The sequence below is a fragment of the Neomonachus schauinslandi genome, chromosome 1 (genome assembly GCF_002201575.2).
Source record: "Neomonachus schauinslandi chromosome 1, ASM220157v2, whole genome shotgun sequence".
NCBI lineage: Eukaryota > Metazoa > Chordata > Mammalia > Carnivora > Phocidae > Neomonachus > Neomonachus schauinslandi.
In genome coordinates, this window is record NC_058403.1 from 193,968,963 (window position 1) to 193,987,898 (window position 18,936).

Consider the following 18,936-nt stretch of genomic DNA (forward strand, 5'->3'; position numbering starts at 1 on the left):
CGTGGCGGCCACGGGGCGGGGCGCGGCGGTCGGCGACCGCGGCCGGGGCTGCAGGCGGCGGAGCGGCTGGGTAAGGCCGGGCTCGGGGCGGGCGGGGCCGCTCCTTCTCGGCCGGCTGCCGGGCCTTTGTGTGGGCCCGGGCGGGCGGGAGCAGCGGCGGAGGCCCCGCCCCGGCCGTGGGGACGCGCCGGTCGGGCCGGGCGCGCGGGGCGGGGCACGGCGGCGGGCGTCGGGACGGCCAGGCAGCCTTGCCGCACCTGCCGGCCGGGACAAAGGCGCGCCACGGCCCGGAAACTCCTCGCTCTCTCTTTCCCGCCCCTGCGGCTGGCCGAGCACTCGTCGCGGGCAGCTTCAAAGCTGTCAACGTTTCCCTTAGTCCCCGTACCAGTGACAGGTCCGGAAAGTCTTTCATTTCTTCCGCAGGTCAGGGCCTCCTTTTTTTGTTGTTTCTTGACGGTTCGGACGCAAACTCAACTAGTGAAAAAATTTTTTTAAATTTTCTTTCTTTCTTTTTTTTTTTTTTTTACATTTTCTAGATGACTGTGTTCGGACCGAATGTTTTTATCAATGGGACTTGTATTTATAGTAAAGGCTAGATATTTAAGTATCTCATGTTTCTGCAGCACCACGAAAAAAAATCGAGGTTTTAAAACTCTGCGTTTCCTGGTTTTTAATAATTTTCCACCTCTTAAGATTTTTTTTACTGAAAGAAATGTAGTTTTGTGATAGAGCAGATATTGGTGATTTAAATAAGATTGGCAAAATGAAGAAATACTGAAAGCCAAATGGCAAGTATACAGTATAGCAGATATAGAAATTATTACTATGGTTATAGAACATATGTTGGAATAAAACATTCTTATTAACTTATATTCCAAAAAACTAGGGCTCCTCAAAAGTGATTTTGAAGTGATGTTTTTCCATTAAGAGTAGTATGATTTTGCTTTATTATTTGTTAACAGATGTCGGTACTTTAAGATTCAAAAGAAGATAGGAAAGTATCTTTTGAAGAAGTATTTCCAATTTAAAACAGTAACCAATGTGTGGATAAATTGAAGGGCCTTGATCGCTTTCTTTGGCTTTGGGTGTACCTCAAATATTAATATTCTACCCAAAACCCCAAGATTAGTATATTTTGGTATATATATGATAGGCTATTATCAAGCCATCTAACATCATGTGGAAGAATGTTGACTTGGAAGAATCCTAAGTTAAAATACAAGGTGCAAAATAATACATATGATTTAACACTTGTTTAAAAAAATAAGCAACTAAGGCATAGAATAAATACAAAAAGCTGTGAATGCCAATGTTAAGGGTGTTTTTTTCCCTAGAAAGAAGGATTATGGTTTTTTTCTCCTTCAAATCCTGTTTTCCAAGATTCTTGTTCTAACCATGTGTTACAGTATTGAGTATCACGAGAAATAGAGGAGAGTACGAGAAGTTTATAAACTGTCAGCATATACCATGTGGGTATAATGAGTCAGTATTTTCCCAATTGCACATTTTAAAAATTATTCATTAGTGTCCACTGTAATTTATTGATTGTCAGACTTTTGGACATGTGACTGTAATCAGTGCCATTTTAAAAACCTGTATTTTATTAGCTCCAGAATCTATTTCCTTTTCATGGCAAAAGAATTGCTAAAGGCATGCTCACAGTCCTTTTAAACCACACAGACTTTTTTTAATGTCCCACTTAATGTGTACTTTTAATGTGTTTATTAAAAAGATAAATTGATCACTCATACCAGATACTATTCTTTTTTTTTTTTTTTTAAGATTTTTATTTATTTGTCAGAGAGAGAGAGAGAGCACAAGCAGGGGGAGCAGCAGAGGGAGAGGGAAAAGCAGGCTCCTCACTGAGCAAGGAGCCCGATGTGGGACTCGATCCCAGGACCCTGGGATCATGACCTGAGCCGAAGGCAGTCGCTTAACAACTGAGCCACCCAGGCGCCCCTACCAGATACTATTCTATAAGCTAGAGCTACGGAAATGAATAAAGTGCTATTCCTGTTCACGGGGAGCATTTAATCCTAGAGTTGAAACTTCTTTGTCCTGCTTTGAAGTTTCGAAGTGATTTCATGAACATTTCACAGTTCCAGTAATCTAAGGCAGATATGCACACCTGACTGTTCTCATTTTAGAAGTGAAGAAACAGCTCTGAGAGGTTGTGACTCAAGCAACATCAAACAGATAATTCCAAGTGGAGGACTTGGGACTCACATTCGGGTCTTCTGAGCTCAGGTCCTGTTGCTTCTCCCACCTATCTGGCCACATTGCCTTTATTGCCAAACTTCCAAAATACGTTTTAAAACGTGTCCTTTGGATAAGAAGATAATTGAAAATTACCCTTAAGTTACATCTTTTTCTTGTTTTAGCAGAGAGTGTTAATGATTTAAGGCGTTTTGGATATTGTGTGGTCTAAACTGGTATAGTATACACACCAACGATTTACAGTTTTTTGTCATTTGTTTTTCAGTGGATTATTTCTGAAGGTAATTTTGATCACCTGCCAAAATGATAGAAGGCTTTGTTTTTAATTTTTTAAAATTTGTGTGTGGTGTCTTTCCAATGCTGATAGAACTTTTGGAAAGAAATGTCTTTCTCTGAATTTTTTTTAGGGGGGAGGAGTTTTCCAGACTCTGTTCACATGAGCCATTCTTGGTTTGTTCCAGCTTGCCAACACTTGGTGTCACATGTGAGCCTTCCACTGTAATTTATTGATTGTCAGACTTTTGGACATGTGACTGTAATCAGTGCCATTTTAAAAGCCTCTCCATTCCAGCTCTGTGATTGAACTCTGCTCTTATTGACTAGGGGGCATTTGGGCAGGCATGCTTCATTCCTGGAATTGACAGTCATTCCATGTGAGTAAAGGGGAATCCCAGTGAGCCATCTTTAAGCATATGAAAAGCATTTGGTTTTAAAATGGAAAGAAATGTCAGGTACTATTAGTGCCTGAGCCTTTGCAGCAGTTTGGCACAAGAGAACTAATACGGCTATTTTCTCCAGTTCTCTTATCTTTCTTTAGCAGTTCTACTTGAATGTTTTCTATCTATTCGTACTCATTTTTACTCCTTCTGACCTTTCTTCTTTATTTCCCCTTTCTCTGCCTTGTTCTTCTCTTTCAGTTTTGAATATATTAACACTGAATCAGCACTTCTAAAGCCCTGCCTTCTCCCACTGGCTTCACTTGGCCTTCAGACATAATGAGGAGACTGGCTTTTCGAGGCGCTGGTTGTGCTCTGGTAAAGCTGGTAAATTACTGATCATCTACACCTTTTCTCTTTTCTGTCCTTCCTTGCCTCTTCCCTTCCCTTTTTTTTTTTTTAATTTTGTTAATCCTTCCCATAAAGATTCCCTCGTCATGTTCATCAAATTCACTTGTGTCCTTGTCATAGCTTGTTTACTGAGGTTTGGTCCTTAGTTTCTTCCTCTTAATTGAGGCCAGTTTATCAGCCTTTTATGAAACAAAAAAAAAATCAGCAACACTTGGCTGTCCTTGGCCTAAGCCCTTTGAACCTTTTAGCCAGTTGTAGCCAATTGCAAACTAGTATACTGTATAACAAACCAAAGCCTAGAGGAAGGAATATCGTCATGGTAGGCTGTTTTTAAATACCATGTGGACCGTAGTTCAGAGGAAGAGATAGGAGATTCCTTATTTCTTAGTTGGTTACCAGAATGTTCTGTTTGTTGGTTTGTTTTGCTCCTCCTTTCTGTTCCCTGGAGATCCCCAATTTTTCTCTCTATACCTACTGGCAACCCATTCTTTCAGCTGCTGGTGTCTTAGTTTACTGACGTTGAATGTTGATGAGTGAAACTGGGATCAGTTTTTTCTTTTAGCTTTGGAGAGAGACCGCTGAAGTCACAGTATACTATTTGATACTGTTGTTAAATTGTATAAGCATCATAGGACCTTCTCAGGTATATACCCTTTCCCTCTAGCTATAGCAGATCATTTCAGTGGTTGCATTTTTTGTGTTACAGTCAAATAGGTATATTTGTAAATTTGTGTTAACATTAGCTACTAGACAGCCTACCTGACAGCAAATATTTATGTGTTTCTGAAAGGCCAACTAGGATCTAAAGGTTCCCCTGTGAGGTACTATTCCAAGTCACCTGCTGAAACTTAAAGCTATGATTTCAAAATTCATGGGGCTAGAATACCTCGTATAACTGAAAAGGAGGTCAGTCTGATTGACAGAAAAGTTTCAAAATAGTTTTACTACTTTGACATAGGTATGGTAAGTCACATTAAGTGTTTTCCAGGGATATGTTTTGTGGCCTTCTTTAATGAATGGAGAAAATTCATTTTCAGTGTGTTAATTTTAGAGTTCATCTAAAATGCTAGAAGGTTAATTGTCCTCTGTCCCCTACACTTGGGCACTACTCATTTGCCTCAGGCACTGATTTCTATTTTTTTCCACATCATGGCCCACCTGGAAAATGATCAGAATTGTTAGACATACTGGGGAAAACAGATGAAGCTGCTGACTGCAGAGGTGACTGCCTTGGGGCTTCTGTCCCTGAGGCCTGCCTCGCTGCCTCAGGGGCTGAGGGATCAATACCTCCACACTGGCGTACCCCTACTTGTAGGTTTTCAAAGTCCATTGAGGAGTAAATTTGGGACCAGACATGATTGGGTCATTTAGACTTGGTGACATATAAATGGGTATACTTTTGTTGAGTTTGTCCTATCCGAGTTGAAAGTGTAGTATTCTGGTAAGTGAAGGGGCTGAAGCAACAAGGTCCAGAACTTCCACTGAAAAAATTGACAGTTAAGTTTCTTTACAACGGTTAAAATATCCTCGTACATGAACCAGAATCTGGGTAGCAAGTGCCTAGCTGAGGGCTTGGTGGCAGTGTCTAAATTTAAGTATAAGAACATGGCTGATTATTTCTTATAGAAGAAGTTGGATTCCATGGGTTCCAAGAGAAGAAGAGCTACCTCGCCATCCAGTAGTGTCAGCGGGGACTTTGATGACGGGCACCATTCTGTATCCACACCAGGCCCAAGCAGGAAAAGGAGGAGACTTTCCAATCTTCCAACTGTAGATCCTGTGAGTAACTTGCATCACACAGTTTCTGCCTGCTTTTCCTACTCTTCCTTTAATGATAAGCAGTTAAGATACACTTCTTTTTCCTCTGGCTTAATATTCTTAATCTTTCGGGGCGCCTGGGTGGCTCAGTCGTTAAGCGTCTGCCTTCAGCTTGGGTCATGATCCCGGGGTCCTGGGATCGAGTCCCGCATCAGGCTCCCTGCTCTGCGGGAGGCCTGCTTCTCCCTCTCCCACTCCCCCTGCTTGTGTTCCCTCTCTCGCTGTGTCTCTCTCTCTCAAATAAATAAAATCTTAAAAAAAAACAATATTCTTAATCTTTCTTTTATGGAAAGCATATATTTAGCCAACAGTCTTAACAGTTAAAATTTAAGAAATAATGGTGGGTGGAGGGTGGCTGAAATAGGTGAAGGGGATTAAGAGGTACAAACTTCCAGTTATAAAATAAATAAGTCACAGAGATGAAAAGTACAGCATAAGGAGTATAGTCAACAATGTTGTAATAACATTATATAGTGACAGGGATTACACCTACTGTGGTGGGCATTGAACAATGTATAGAATTGTTGAATCACTACGTTGTACATCTGAAACTAATATAATATTGTATGTCAGTTATACTTTAATAATACTTTTTTTTTTTTAAGATTCCATAATATTTATTTTAGAGAGAGAGAGAGAGCGGGGGGTCAGGGGAGGGCCGAGGGGGAGGGAGAGGGAAAAGCAGACTCCACACTAAGCACGCAGATTCTGACTTGGGGCTCAATCCCACAACCATAAAATCATGAATTGAGCCAAAACCAAGAGTCGGACACCCAACCAACTGAGGCACCCAGGTGTCCCCGAGTAATACACTTTAAAAATAAAATAAATATTTAAGAACTCAAAAAAAGGGGCGCCTGGGTGGCTCAGTCGGTTAAGCGGCTGCCTTCGGCTCAGGTCATGATCCCAGGGTCCCCGGGATCGAGCCCCGCATCGGGCTCCCTGCTCGGCGGGGAACCTGCCTCTCCCTCTCCCTCTGCCTGCCTCTGCCTACCTGTTCTCTCTCTCTGTCTCTCTGTCAAATAAATAGATAAAATCTTAAAAAAAAAAAAAAACTCGAAAAAAGTAATTACTCGGAATACATTTAGAATAAGAAATTTGCATAAAGTTATTTCTGTTTTGTTGAAAAGGTCTTTTTATTAAAGTGTAATCTGCCAAAGCACTTAATTCTAATTAAAAATAACCAAATGGGGGAAAAAAAAAACCCAAATGGGCTTATGAATTCTACAGATCAGAGAGTGGCAGACAGTGTAATAGAAATATGCACAAAAATTTTTTTCTAGTTTTATTGAGATGTAATTGACATATAAAACTATATAAGTTCAAGGTGTACCTTATAATGATTTGACCTATATATATTATGAAATGAAGCCACAATTAGTTTAATATCCATCATCTCCTATAGATGACCAAAAAAAATGTTGTTTTCCTTATAATGTTGTTTTCCTATAATCCTTTTAGGATCTACTCTTATGACAACTTTCAAATATACAGTAGCAGTGTTAAGTATAGTTATGTTGTATGTTACATCCCCAGCACTTATTTATAATAACTGGAAGTTTATACCTTTTGACCAAAAAAAAAGAAAGAAAATATTAGTATGTTGCATCATATATCCATTCAAATAACTGTGCTTGTCATGTGCCAAGCACTCGCTATTCTGATGGTTGGGATATAGCCATGTGTAAGACAAGCAGTTTTTCACATGGAGCTTAGATTCTACTGTGGCAGAAGCAGAATGTAAACAGATGAACAAATAGATAATAAAGTACCCTCAGCTAATGATAAATGCTAAGGAAAAAAGTTTGGGTGATTTGGCTGCTTGGGCCCAAACCTTGAGGGATTTCTCTGTGATGGGAAGGCACTGGCCCTACAGAGTTCTGGAAAAGGGTGTTCCAGGCAGAGGGACCCGATGCAGAGGAGCTAGGTCAGGAATGCGTTTGTTGTGTTGTGATTATAGAAGGATGGTCAAGGGGAGGAGACTGGCAAAGTCTGCCCAGCCACAGTATGTAGTTAACCCTACATACTCCATGGTCAATGTTAGGGGTTTAGATTTTATTCTCTCAGTAATAAGAAGCTCCTCTTTTGAATGATTTTAACCAAGAGAGCGATATGAACTGATTTAGCTTAAGAGAAAAGAACAATCACGAGTAGCATAAATCTGATGAAAGATACCAAGATGTTTAATCAGTTAAGATTTTTTTTTTACCCAGTGTGGGGCTTGAACTCATGACCCTGAGATCAAGAGTTGGATGCTTTTCTTTTTTTTTTTTTTTTTTTTTTAAGATTTTATTTATTTATTTGACAGAGAGAGAGATAGCGAGAGCAGGAACACAAGCAGGGGGAGTGGGAGAGGGAGAAGCAGGCTTCCCGCTGAGCAGGGAGCCCGATATGGGGCTCGATCCCAGGACCCTGGGATCATGACCTGAGCTGAAGGCAGACGCTTAACGACTGAGCCACCCAGGCGCCCCGAGTTGGATGCTCTTCTGACTGAGCCAGCCAGGTGCCCCTAAGCAGTTAAAATTATTATTATTATTTTTTAAGATTTTATTTATTTATTTGACAGAGACATAGCAAGAGAGAGAACACATGCAAGGGGAGTGGGAGAGGGAGAAGCAGGCTTTCTGCTGAGCAGAGAGCCCGATGCGGGGCTCGATCCCAGGATCCTGGGATCACAACCTGAGCCGAAGGCAGACGCTTAACGACTGAGCCACCCAGGTGCCCCTAAAATTATTTTAAATTAAAGGAGATATTGTCAGCATATTTCAGACTTGGGTTCCTGTGGGGAACTTGCAGATTTGTCCATTTTCTTCTCTACTTTTTATGAGTATGTTTTTATTAAGGATAATCCTTATACGTACACTGGCTTTCTATTCACGTTTCTGGTGGTTTTTTTCGCCTTTTCCTGTGTATAGATTGCTGTATGCCATGAACTGTACAATACCATTCGAGACTATAAGGATGAGCAGGGCAGGCTCCTCTGTGAGCTCTTCATTAGGGCACCGAAACGAAGGTGAGTTGGAAGGTGAGTGGGAGGGATTTGGTCCTGGGTCCACAAGTACAGCATTTGGTAATAGTTTTCCTCTGGAAGGAATGGCTTAAAGGATACTAGGGTCCAGATTTTAGTTTTAATTGTCAAGATGTAGTGAAGCATATTTTAAAAAAATTTTTTTATTGTAAAGTACAGCATAAAATTTATATATTTTACATTTTTAAGTGTACAGTTCATTAAGGGTTTATTCATGTTGTTATACAACAGATCTCCAAAACTTTTTCATATTGCAAAATTGAAATTCTGTACCCATTACAAAACTCCTTATTCCTTTCCTCCTGCCCCCAGCCCTGGCAGCCACCATTACACTTTCTGTTTCTCTAAATTTGACTATGTTCAGGGTCTTATATAAGTAGAATCATACAGTGTTTGTCTTTTGTGACGCTTTCTTTCACTTAGCATAATGGTTTCAATGGCCATCCATGTTGTAGCATATGACAGGATTTCCTTCCTTTTTAAGGCTGAATAATATTCCATTATATGGATATACCATTTTTTGTTTATTTATTCATCCATTGATAAACACTTGAGTTGTTTTTACCTCTTGGCTCTTGTGAATAATGCTGCAGTGAACATGGGTGTGTAAATACCTCTCTGATGCTGCTTTCAGTTCTTTTGGATATATACCCAGAAGTGGCATTGCTGGATCTTTTTTTTTTTAATTTTTTTTTTTAAGATTTTATTTGTTTATTTGTCAGAAAGAGAACACAAGCAGGGGGAGGGGCAGAGGGAGAAGCAGGCTCCCCGCTGAGCAGGGAGCCCAATGCGGGACTTGATCCCAGGACCCTGAGATCATGACCTGAGCTGAAGGCAGATGCTTAACTGACTGAGCCACCCACGCGTCCCGGCATTGCTGGATCTTATAGTAATTCTATTTTTAATTTTTTGAGGAATAACCATACTGTTTTCCATATCACTGTGCCATTTTACAGTCCCACCAACAGTGTACAAGGGTTCCAATTTCTCCATATCCTTGCCACACTTGTAGTCTTGTAGTAAGTTTTTTTTTAAAGATTTTATTTATTCATTTGAGAGAGAGACAGAGAGAGCACACAAGCAGGGGGAGAGGCAGAGGGAGAAGCAGGCTGTCTGCTGAGCCAGCCAGGAGCCCGATGTGGGGCTCAATCCCAGGACCCGGAGATCATGACCTGAGCTGAAGGCAAGAAGCCCAACCATCTGAGCCACCCAGATGCCCTTGTAGTAAGTTTTGAAATCAGAAAGTATGAGTCCTTGTGATGGTTAATTTTATGTGTCAACTTGACTGGGCTAAGGGGATGCCCAGATATCTGTGTCTATAAGGATGTCTCTGGAAGAGATTAGCATCTGAATAGGAGACTGAGTAAAGAAGATGGCCTTAACCAGTGAGTTGGGTATCATCCAATCCGCTGAGGCCTTGAGTAGAACAAAAGGGGGAAGGAAGGATGAATTAGTGCTCTGAGAGCTGAGACATCCATCTGCTCCTGCCTTCTGATCTCAGAGCTCCTAGTTCTTGGGCCTTCAAACTCATACTGAACTATACCACTGGCTTTTCTGGTTCTCTGGTAGATGACAGATCCTGGACTTCTTGGTCTCCATAATTGCATGAGCCAATTCCTGTAATAAATCTCATATGTGCGTCTGTGTGTGTGTATATACATATATGTGTGTTTGTGTATATATCTCTTTCCTATTGGTTAAGTTTCTCTGAAGAACTCTAGTACGATCTTCCAGTTTTGTTCTTTTTCAGGATTGGTGGCTATTTGGGGCTCTTTGAAATTCCATACGAATTTCAGGATGGATTTTTCTGTTTCTGCAACAAATGCTATTGGGATTTTGATAGGTATTGCATTGAATCTGTAGATAGCTTTGGGAGTATTGGTGTTTTAAAAACATGTAAGTTTTCTAATCTATGAACATGGGCTAACTTCCCATTTATTTGTGTCTTTAACTTCTTACAGAAGTGTGTAGTTTTCAGTGTACAAGTTTTTCACCTTTTTGTTTAGGTTTATTTGTAAGTTTAATTCTTTCTGATGCTATTATAAATTGAATTGTTTTCTTTTTGGATTATTCACTGTTAGTGTATTGAAATGCAACTGATTTTTGCATGTGTTAATTCTGTATACGCAAATTTGCTGAATTCACTTATTCTGCCTTTTTTTTTAATCTTTAGAGTTTTCTGCATATGAGATCATGTCATCTGTGAACAAAGACAATTTTACTCATACCTTTTCAATTAGGAGGCCTTTTCTTTTTGTTGCCTAATTGTTCTGGCTATGAATGTTGAAAAGAAGTGGTAAGAGCAAGCATCCTTGTTTTGTTTCTAAACTTAGAGGAAAAGCTTTCCATCTTTCACCATTTTGAGTATGATGGTAGCTGTGGGCTTTTCACATATGGTCTTTATTATGTTGAGGTACTTTCCATCTATACTTAATTTCTTGAGAGTTTTATCATGAAAGTGTATTGAATTTTGTCATATTCTTTTTTTGCAACAGTTGAGATGATCACTGAGTTATTTTCCTTCATTCGTTACTGTGTGATGTATTACTTCATCAATTTTCATAGGTTGAATCATCCTTGAATTCCAGGAATAAATCCCTCTTGTTTATGGTGTATAATCCTTTTAATATGCTGCTGAATTCATATTGCTAGTATTTTGTTGAGGATTTTTATATCAGCGATCATAAGGGGTGTTGGTCTATAGTTTTCTTGTAGTGTCTTTGCTGGCTTTGGTATCAGGGTATTGGTGGCTTCACAGAATGAATAAGTTTTTCCTCCAATTTTTTGGGAAAAGTTTGAGAAGGATTAATGTTAGTTCTTTAAGTGTTTGGTAGAATTCACCAGTGAAGCTATTAGATCTAGGACTTTTCTTTGCTGGGAGATTTTTTTTTTTTAATTAAAACTTTACATTCCAGTATTGTTAGCATACAGTGTTAAATTAGTTTTAGGTGTACAATGTAGCGATTCAACAGTTCTGTACATTACTCCGTGCTCATCACAATAAGTATACTCTTTAATCCCTGTCACCTTTTTCATCCATCCCCTTACCCATCTCCACTCTGGTAACCATCAGTTCGTTCTTTATATTTGAGAGTCTCTTTCTTGGTTTGTCTCTCTGTTTTTTTCCCTTTGTCATTTGTTGTTTTTTAAATTTCACATATGAGGGAAATCATACAGTATTTGTCTTTCTGTAGCTTATTTCACTTAGCATTATACTCTGTGGCTCCATCCACGTTGTTGCAAATGGCAAGATTTTGTTCTTTTTATGGATGAGTAATATTCCATTGCATATGGTATATATATATCACATCTTTTTTATCCATTCATATATCGATGGACACTTGGGCTGGTTCCATAACTGGCTATTGTAAATGCTGCAGTAAACATGGGAGTGTATGTATCCCTTTGATTTTTTTTCTATTTTTTGGGTAAATGCCCAGTAGTTTTGCTGGAAGATTTTTGATTACTGGTTTAGTCTCCATACTAGTTATAGGTCTATTTGGGTTTTCTCTTTCTTCATACTCAGTTTTGTTACGTTGTATGTTTCTAGGAATTTATCCATTTCTTCAAGGTTATCCACTTTATTGGCATATAGCTGTTCATAGTACTTTTTAATAATCCTTTTTATTTCTGTGGCATTGGTTCTAATGTCCCCTCTTTCATTTCTGATTTTATTTGAGTCTTTTTTTTTTTTTTTAGTTCATCCAGACAAGGGGTTTGTCAATTATGTTGATCTTTTCAAAAAACCACCTCTTAGCTTTATTGATTTTTTTTTTTCCTATTTTCTATTTTTTTTTTTTAATCTCTGCTTTGTATATTAATTCATTCCTCCTGCTTGTTTGGGGTTTATTATGTTCTTCTTTAGTTCCTTAAGAATGAAGCATATTTTTTAAAATTACTTATAGTCTTTAAGATAGCAGTGAACTTATAGCTATCATCGTTAAAAGGAATCAGTTTTCAAAATATACAGAGGCCACAATTATTATTTTCATTTTGCTTTTTTTCTTTGTCCCCGTAATTTTGGGTTTGACTTCTGTTGTCCAATGGAGCAAAACAAATTACTGGCCCAATATGCACATTGCACACACCTCCCTGTAGAGGCTGTGTTCTCCCTGACTGGATCTTCTTTCCACTCTTGCTATCAAAATAACATCACTGTTTCCATCTAACTCTGGCAGTTGAAGTTATTCTGAAAACATACATAAGTGTGGTAGACAGAATAATGGCCCCCAAATATGTCCACGTTTCAACCCCTAGAATCTATGAATATGTTGGATTACATGCCAGAGAAAAATTAAATTTCTTACTTAACTAACCTTGACTTGGAGAGATTATCCTGGATTATCTAGATGGGCTCAGTGTAATCACAAGGGTCCTTAAAGAGGGAGGAGGGAGGCAGAAGAGTCAGAGTCAGAGAGGGACTTGAAGATGCTACACTCCTGACTTTGAAGATGGAGGAAGGGGGCTGCAAGCAAATGAATGCAGGCAGCCTCTAGAAGCTGGAAAAGGTGAGGAAATGGATTCTTCCCTAAAACCTCCAGAAGGGATACCAACACCTTGCTTTTTAGCCCAGCAAGACCCATTTGGGACTTCTGTAAGATAATAAGTTTGTGTTGTTTTAAGCCATTCAGTCTGTAGCTATTTGTTACGGAAGCTTTAGGAAACCAAGACAATGAGTTAAAGATTTAGATTAATTCGTGATTGTTGATGCCACAGTGGGTAATGAACAAGCTGAAGGTTGAGCTGAAGTCAGACTTTTCACCTCACAGAGCAGAGCCATTAAGAATGCAGTGTCAGGGGCGCCTGGGTGGCTCAGTCGTTAAGCGTCTGCCTTCAGCTCAGGCCATGATCCCAGGGTCCTGGGATCGAGCCCCGCATCGGGCTCCCTGCTCGGCGGGAAGCCTGCTTCTCCCTCTCCCACTCCCCCTGCTTGTGTTCCCTCTCTTGCTGTGTCTCTCTCTGTCAAATAAATAAATAACATCTTTAAAAAAAAAAAAAAAAAAAGAATGCAGTGTCAGCGTCCTGAATTAAAGGATGTAAATTAATCATGGTCGGAAAAGAAGGGCTCTTTTTAAAATGAGCTAACTATCTCCAGATTTCGGTTGGTTTATCATAACAGTCTTTTAAAAGTTGTCATTTAATTAGCGCATGATAATGAAATATTTATTGTTTCCCACATGCTAGACACAGTGTCAAGCACTTCCTTATATTGTTTAAACTTGAGAAGTATTATTGTGGTTTATAGATGAAAACTTGCACAAGTTCTCAGAACTACTAAAGGATAACCAGGGTACAGACTCGAGTCTTTCTGATTCTAGAGCCTGTGCTCTTAACTGGTATGCTGTAGAGAGGAGCAGCATCATACTGGAGTACACAAACCTTTCATAGAAAAGGATTGCCCTCTGCTGCCTGCTTCCCACCAGCAGACTAGTCCTGAGGGGTGGAGGATACAGGCCTTGGGGTGCTAGAGCACTGTCTTCTAGCCTCCAAGTTGTGGTACCCTATGAGCACTGATTGCCCTGCCCCAGTGCTGTGCCTGAGGGCATCTCTACCCCTCTGTGGAATGTATATGTTTTCTCAAGAGTTTGTGGGAAGCTCTAATGCTCAGAGCTACACAACTGTGAATCTCTTTTTGAGACTTTGTTTTGATTAGTATATTAAGCTACTTGTGCTAAGACATCCAAATTAACAATGGTTGAAACAAGAAAAATTATTTTTTCTCATATAAAAATTCTGTTCTATAAAGTCCTCAGGGCCTAGGTACTCTCTCTTTCCTCTGCTGTCCTTGGGGTATCACTCCTGTCTGCCTGGTCTGAGATGGCTCACCATCATAGCTGTCTTCCAGCCCTGAGGATAAAAAGAAGGCATGTTAAGGATGTGACCTGGATATGGTACACTTCAGCTCTTGTATTGGCCAGAACTTAGCTGCAGCAAGGCTGGAGAAGATGCTCTTTAGTAGTCACACAGTAGCTCAGAATGCTGCCATCCTGGGGATAAGGGAAAATGAGTTTGGGGGTAGCCAGCAGGCTCCGCATATCAGGCCCACTGTTTCTCACTTTTCTGGTTAAAAGTGTCAGTTGTGGTTTGGCTGTTCTGCGGCCATATCATGGCAGGGCGCCCTCGGCTGCTGTTGAAAGAGAAAAACTGTTGTGCAAGAACGTGCACCCCATAGTCCTGTTTGTGTATACATATGTGTGAAAGTCTGAAAGAATACTAATAGTGCTTTTATCTCGGGATGAGTAGGGGCAGCTTTTATTATCTTATGCTTTTCTGCACGTTGATTTAAGTGGGAGAAATTAGTGGAACTCTTTCACTTTGAAAAGGGGAGGCCCTTGTTTTGACCTTATCACATAGGGAATGTTGAGATCCTGATCTCCCTTTTGTCTGTGTGGTGAGTCTGAAAATGTTTGTGAAGATCCCTCTCACAGAGCTTCTGGGAGAGAGTGTTCTTCCTAGGTACATGTCCTCCCCCAAGCCTGAGAGGCTGCTGAGGTCCAGCCTCAGCAAGGAGCAGTGGACTGTGGCCCACCAGGCCCAGGTGGAGAGAGCCATTGTGGATATCAGGTTAACAAAGCCCTAACGCTCACCCTGAGAAAGTGCCTTGGCACCACTGATAGCATCGACATTAGGCCTGGATGGTCCTTTGTTATTACTCACTAAGACCTTTATGTTCCTGTACTTTCTCCAAATAGCAGAATGATTACTCCTTTTATCCCCTCATATTTAATTTCATAGTTCACTAAAATCATAAATAGTTGATAAGAGCTTTAAAAAACTATTTTTCCTCTTCTTTTCCCTTCCTGAAGAATTTAATCCAAAAGCCATTAGGTGAGACTGAGCAAACTTGGCATCTGCCGGGAAGACAGGTGGTGGGGTGTTGGGAGAGAGTTGTGGATAGTAGCAATATTACATCATGGAGTGTCAGAGCCTGGGCATGGTAAACGGGGTTTATGTTGAAGGACTTCGTGGCACAGTGTGTTGAGGCCTAATTAGGTGGAGGGAAGATGACATCCATGTTGGGGGTGTAGTGGTGGCAGTGGCCTGTCATGGGTGGGGTAAGGATGGCATCCACATGGGGTGTGGCCTAGCCCAGGGCAAGGGGTCATAGCCTTAGTGAGGGGAAGGGAAGCATTATGGGGTGGAGGTAGACAGCAGCAAGAGGAGATTGGTTATATACAGGAGATCAATCATGTAAGTAAACATATTGTGAATAATAGGACTCAGGCTTCTCATTATATGTTGTACTCCCTGAGAAAGGGAGTACAAATAGAGAAAGGAAACTAGATTGAACCCTGTGGTATATGATTAGAATTGGAATTGTTTGTGTGAATTCATGGTTCCCAACATCTGTACATAATAGGAATGTAGATATAAGTGAGTATATGTCTATCTCCATCTTTGCCCATTGAGACAGACTGGGAGCAGTAACACACCAGTATACTTGAGCACATCCAGCACCTTGGACTTCGTTTTTATTTTATTTATTATTATTTTTTTAAGATTTTATTTGTTTATTTGTCAGAGAGAGCGAGAGAGCACAAGCAGGGGGAGTGGCAGGCAGAGGGAGAAGCAGGCTTCCCACTGAGCAGGGAGCCCGATGTGGGGCTCAATTCCAGGACCCTGGGATCATGACCTGAGCCGAAGGCAGACGCTTAACCGACTGAGCCACCCAGGTGCCCCTGGACTTCGTTTTTAAATACCATTTACCATGCAAGGAAATGGCTGGGGGAAATGGTTGATTCTAAGGGCAAGGAGGAACCTGTAACATCTTAGGCTGCCAGAAAGTAAGCAGATGTTCAAAGGGTGATGGGAACATGTCAGAAGCACATAGAGAATACAAACCATCTTGAAAGGACTCCTCCTGGCCCAACTTCGAGCAGCTTGAGCATCAGAATAATTAACGTAATGGGTTTTAATGACTTCCAAATAGGAATCCGGGGATCCATATTGATATAAATAAATGAGTAAATGTATTAGGAATGGACTTTTACATAGTCTGGAGGTACCGCTCTGTAAAGTATAGGGAGAAAAACAGTGACTTGTTCAGTTGAGAAGCTTGGCAGACACCACTATAATCAAGTGATCAGAATGAGCCTCGCCTAAGCACTGGGACAAGTTGAAATCATGTGCCTAACCTGATAGGATACAGTGTGACAAACGTAGCATCATTTCTGTCATAGTCCTGCCGAAGCATAGCCTGCATTTATTCATCAGGAAAACAGACAAACTCTGTTTTATAGGGACACCCTATAAAATAATTGGCCCATAAGTTATTCAGAAGTATCAAGATCCTGAAAGTTGAGGAAAGACTGAGGACCTGTTTCAGAATGAAAGAAACGAAAGAGGTATAACTAAATGCAACACGTGATTCTGGACTTGATCCTTTGGGTATAAAGGACAATTTTGGAATAGTTACAGAATATGAGGATTAAATGGTGGTACTGTATCAGAGTCAGTTTCCTGATTTTGATGGTTGAGCTTTGGTCCTTGTTCATAGGAAATACTAAATTATTCAGGGGTGATAGAACCTCATGTCAGCAGCTTACTTTCAAATGGTTCAGAAAAACATGCTTTATATTATTCTTGCAATTTTTATGTCAGAATAAAAAGGTTTTAAAATTAAATATATCCTCCATATATGGCTCTAACATGTCAGCCAAGGTCCCAAGAGAGATTAAAGCCTTAATGACATGACATATTTTGTATGTAATAATTTATTTCTTATACCTCTAGAATGGAGTTAGCTTGGGGGAGAACTGAGAGAAATGGTCACTGAAATAATTTTTCAGGAGGTTTACTTGTCTCATGAAATTCCATTTGAAAAAAGCCAGAAGCGGTGATGGGCATTAAGGAGGGCAAGTGCTGTAATGAGCTCTGAGTATTACATACAACTGATGAATCACTGAGCTCTATGTACCTCTGAAACTAATAATACATTAAATGTTAATTAATTGAATTTAAATAATTTCTTTTAAAAAGAAAAAAGCCAGAGAGAATAATAATAAACATCCATTAACCCAAAACCCAACTTAAATTATCATTTAGGGGTGCCTGGGTGGTTCAGTCGTTAAGCATCTGCTTTTCAGCTCAGGTCGTGATCCCAGGGTCCTGGGATCGAGCCCCACATCAGGCTCCTTGCTCAGCAGGAAGGCTGCTTCTCCCTCTCCTGCTCCCCTGCTTGTGTTCCCTCTCTCGCTGTCTGTCTCTCTCTGTCAAATAAATAAAATCTTAAAAAAAAAAAGAAATTATCATTTATAACCACATTTGAAGTTTCCTGTGTGACCCTCACTATCCCTCCCCTCCAAGAGATAATCACTATCCTGGATTTTTTATTTATCATACCTATGTGTTTGTTTTTGTTTTTGTTTTTAATAGTTTGGTCATGTTTATTTATGTTTTACACCCTTTTATCTTTGGTAAGCTCCTTGTGCCAACGACCTCATCTTTCTCCTCTGTAAGTTTAGTAATTGATATTAGAGCAGTATATATAATAGGCACTTGATTGTACTTGGCAGAAAAAGTTCTGTGGTCACTAAGTGAAGAGACAAGCCATTTTGTAAGTTTGTAAAGAGCTTTGAAACGTGAATCTGTTTTCATCCACTATTGAACACCACAAAAGGTAAGTTATTTTCATTTGCGGAAGATGCCAATGACATTGTTTTAGTGCTGGTGCCCTAAATCTTAAATATTTAGCATATAAATGACCATCACAGATGTTAAGTTAGGTTTTTATGTTGCTAATATATACTTAGAAAATGGCTTGCATATGCACCTTGCTTTTGTTACTCTTTTAGTTCTAATGGAGTAAGTCTAGTATGTTTTATCACTTGGAATGTTGGACATTACCACAAGTAGTTTTGAAATATAACTTTATATGGGCTTTGGACTAACACCTTTTTTAAAAAAAATTATAACAGAAATCAACCAGACTATTATGAAGTGGTTTCTCAGCCCATTGATTTGATGAAAATCCAACAAAAGCTAAAAATGGAAGAGTATGATGATGTTAATCTGCTGACTGCCGACTTCCAGCTGCTTTTTAACAATGCAAAGGCCTATTACAAGGTAAGAAAGCATCACATTTGGAAGGTATTCAATTTGATAATAGTTTGGCTTTTTAATTTTTATCAGTTTAGTAGTGTAAGTAGTGCGGTTTGAGTTTGTTACTTTTTTTTTTTTTAAGATTTTATTTATTTATTTGAGACACAGAGATAGAGAGAGCATGAGCAGGGAGAGAGGCAGAGGGAGAAGGAGAAGCAGGCTCCCCACTGAGCCAGGAGCCCAATGTGGGGCTCGATCCCAGGACCCTGGGATCATGACCTGAGCCGAAGGCAGATGCTTAACCATCTGAGCCACCCAGGCGCCCCTGAGTTTATTTCTTTTAAGAAAGACTGAAGATTCGTATAGCATGTACCATTTTTGTTTCTTCTGTGTCTGCTCAGATCTTTTGTCCATTTTTCTCTCGAGTTGTTTGTCATTTTCATATTTATTTCTAGAAGTTTTTTATATATTCTAGATACTAATCCTCCTTGGTTATATTTGTTACAAGTATCTTCTCCCCCTATGAGGCTGTTTTCATTCTTTATGGCGTCTTGATGAAACAGAAGAGTATTTTAACATAATCCAATTTCTTACTCTTTAACTTTGTGGTTTGTCATTTGTGTCTTGTTTTCAGAAATCCCTCTTATCCAAAGATTATAAAGACACTCCTATATTTTCTTCTAAAAGTTTAATAGTTTTGTCTTTCACATACAAGCCCTTACGGCAGCTCAGGTTGGTTTTTGTGTCTTCTGTGAGGTAGGGTTC

At 39.9% G+C, this 18,936-nt stretch overlaps 1 protein-coding gene across 11 annotated transcripts in view; it reads left to right on the forward strand.

Moving 5' to 3' along the window:
- The first annotated feature begins 3,212 nt into the window (after positions 1 to 3,212).
- The window catches only part of PBRM1 (polybromo 1), a 114,128-nt gene continuing 98,404 nt past the window's right edge, over positions 3,213 to 18,936 (forward strand). For 6 of the 11 annotated variants that reach the window (XM_044921445.1, XM_044921477.1, XM_044921469.1 and 3 more), the window contains exons 1-4: positions 3,213 to 3,260; positions 4,911 to 5,063; positions 8,018 to 8,115; positions 18,048 to 18,195. In XM_044921445.1, the coding sequence (XP_044777380.1) occupies positions 3,213 to 3,260; positions 4,911 to 5,063; positions 8,018 to 8,115; positions 18,048 to 18,195 (447 nt within the window). The remainder of the gene's footprint in view (positions 3,261 to 4,910; positions 5,064 to 8,017; positions 8,116 to 18,047; positions 18,196 to 18,936) is intronic. The other 5 variants (XM_044921455.1, XM_044921434.1, XM_044921459.1 and 2 more) reach the window with 2 other exon arrangements.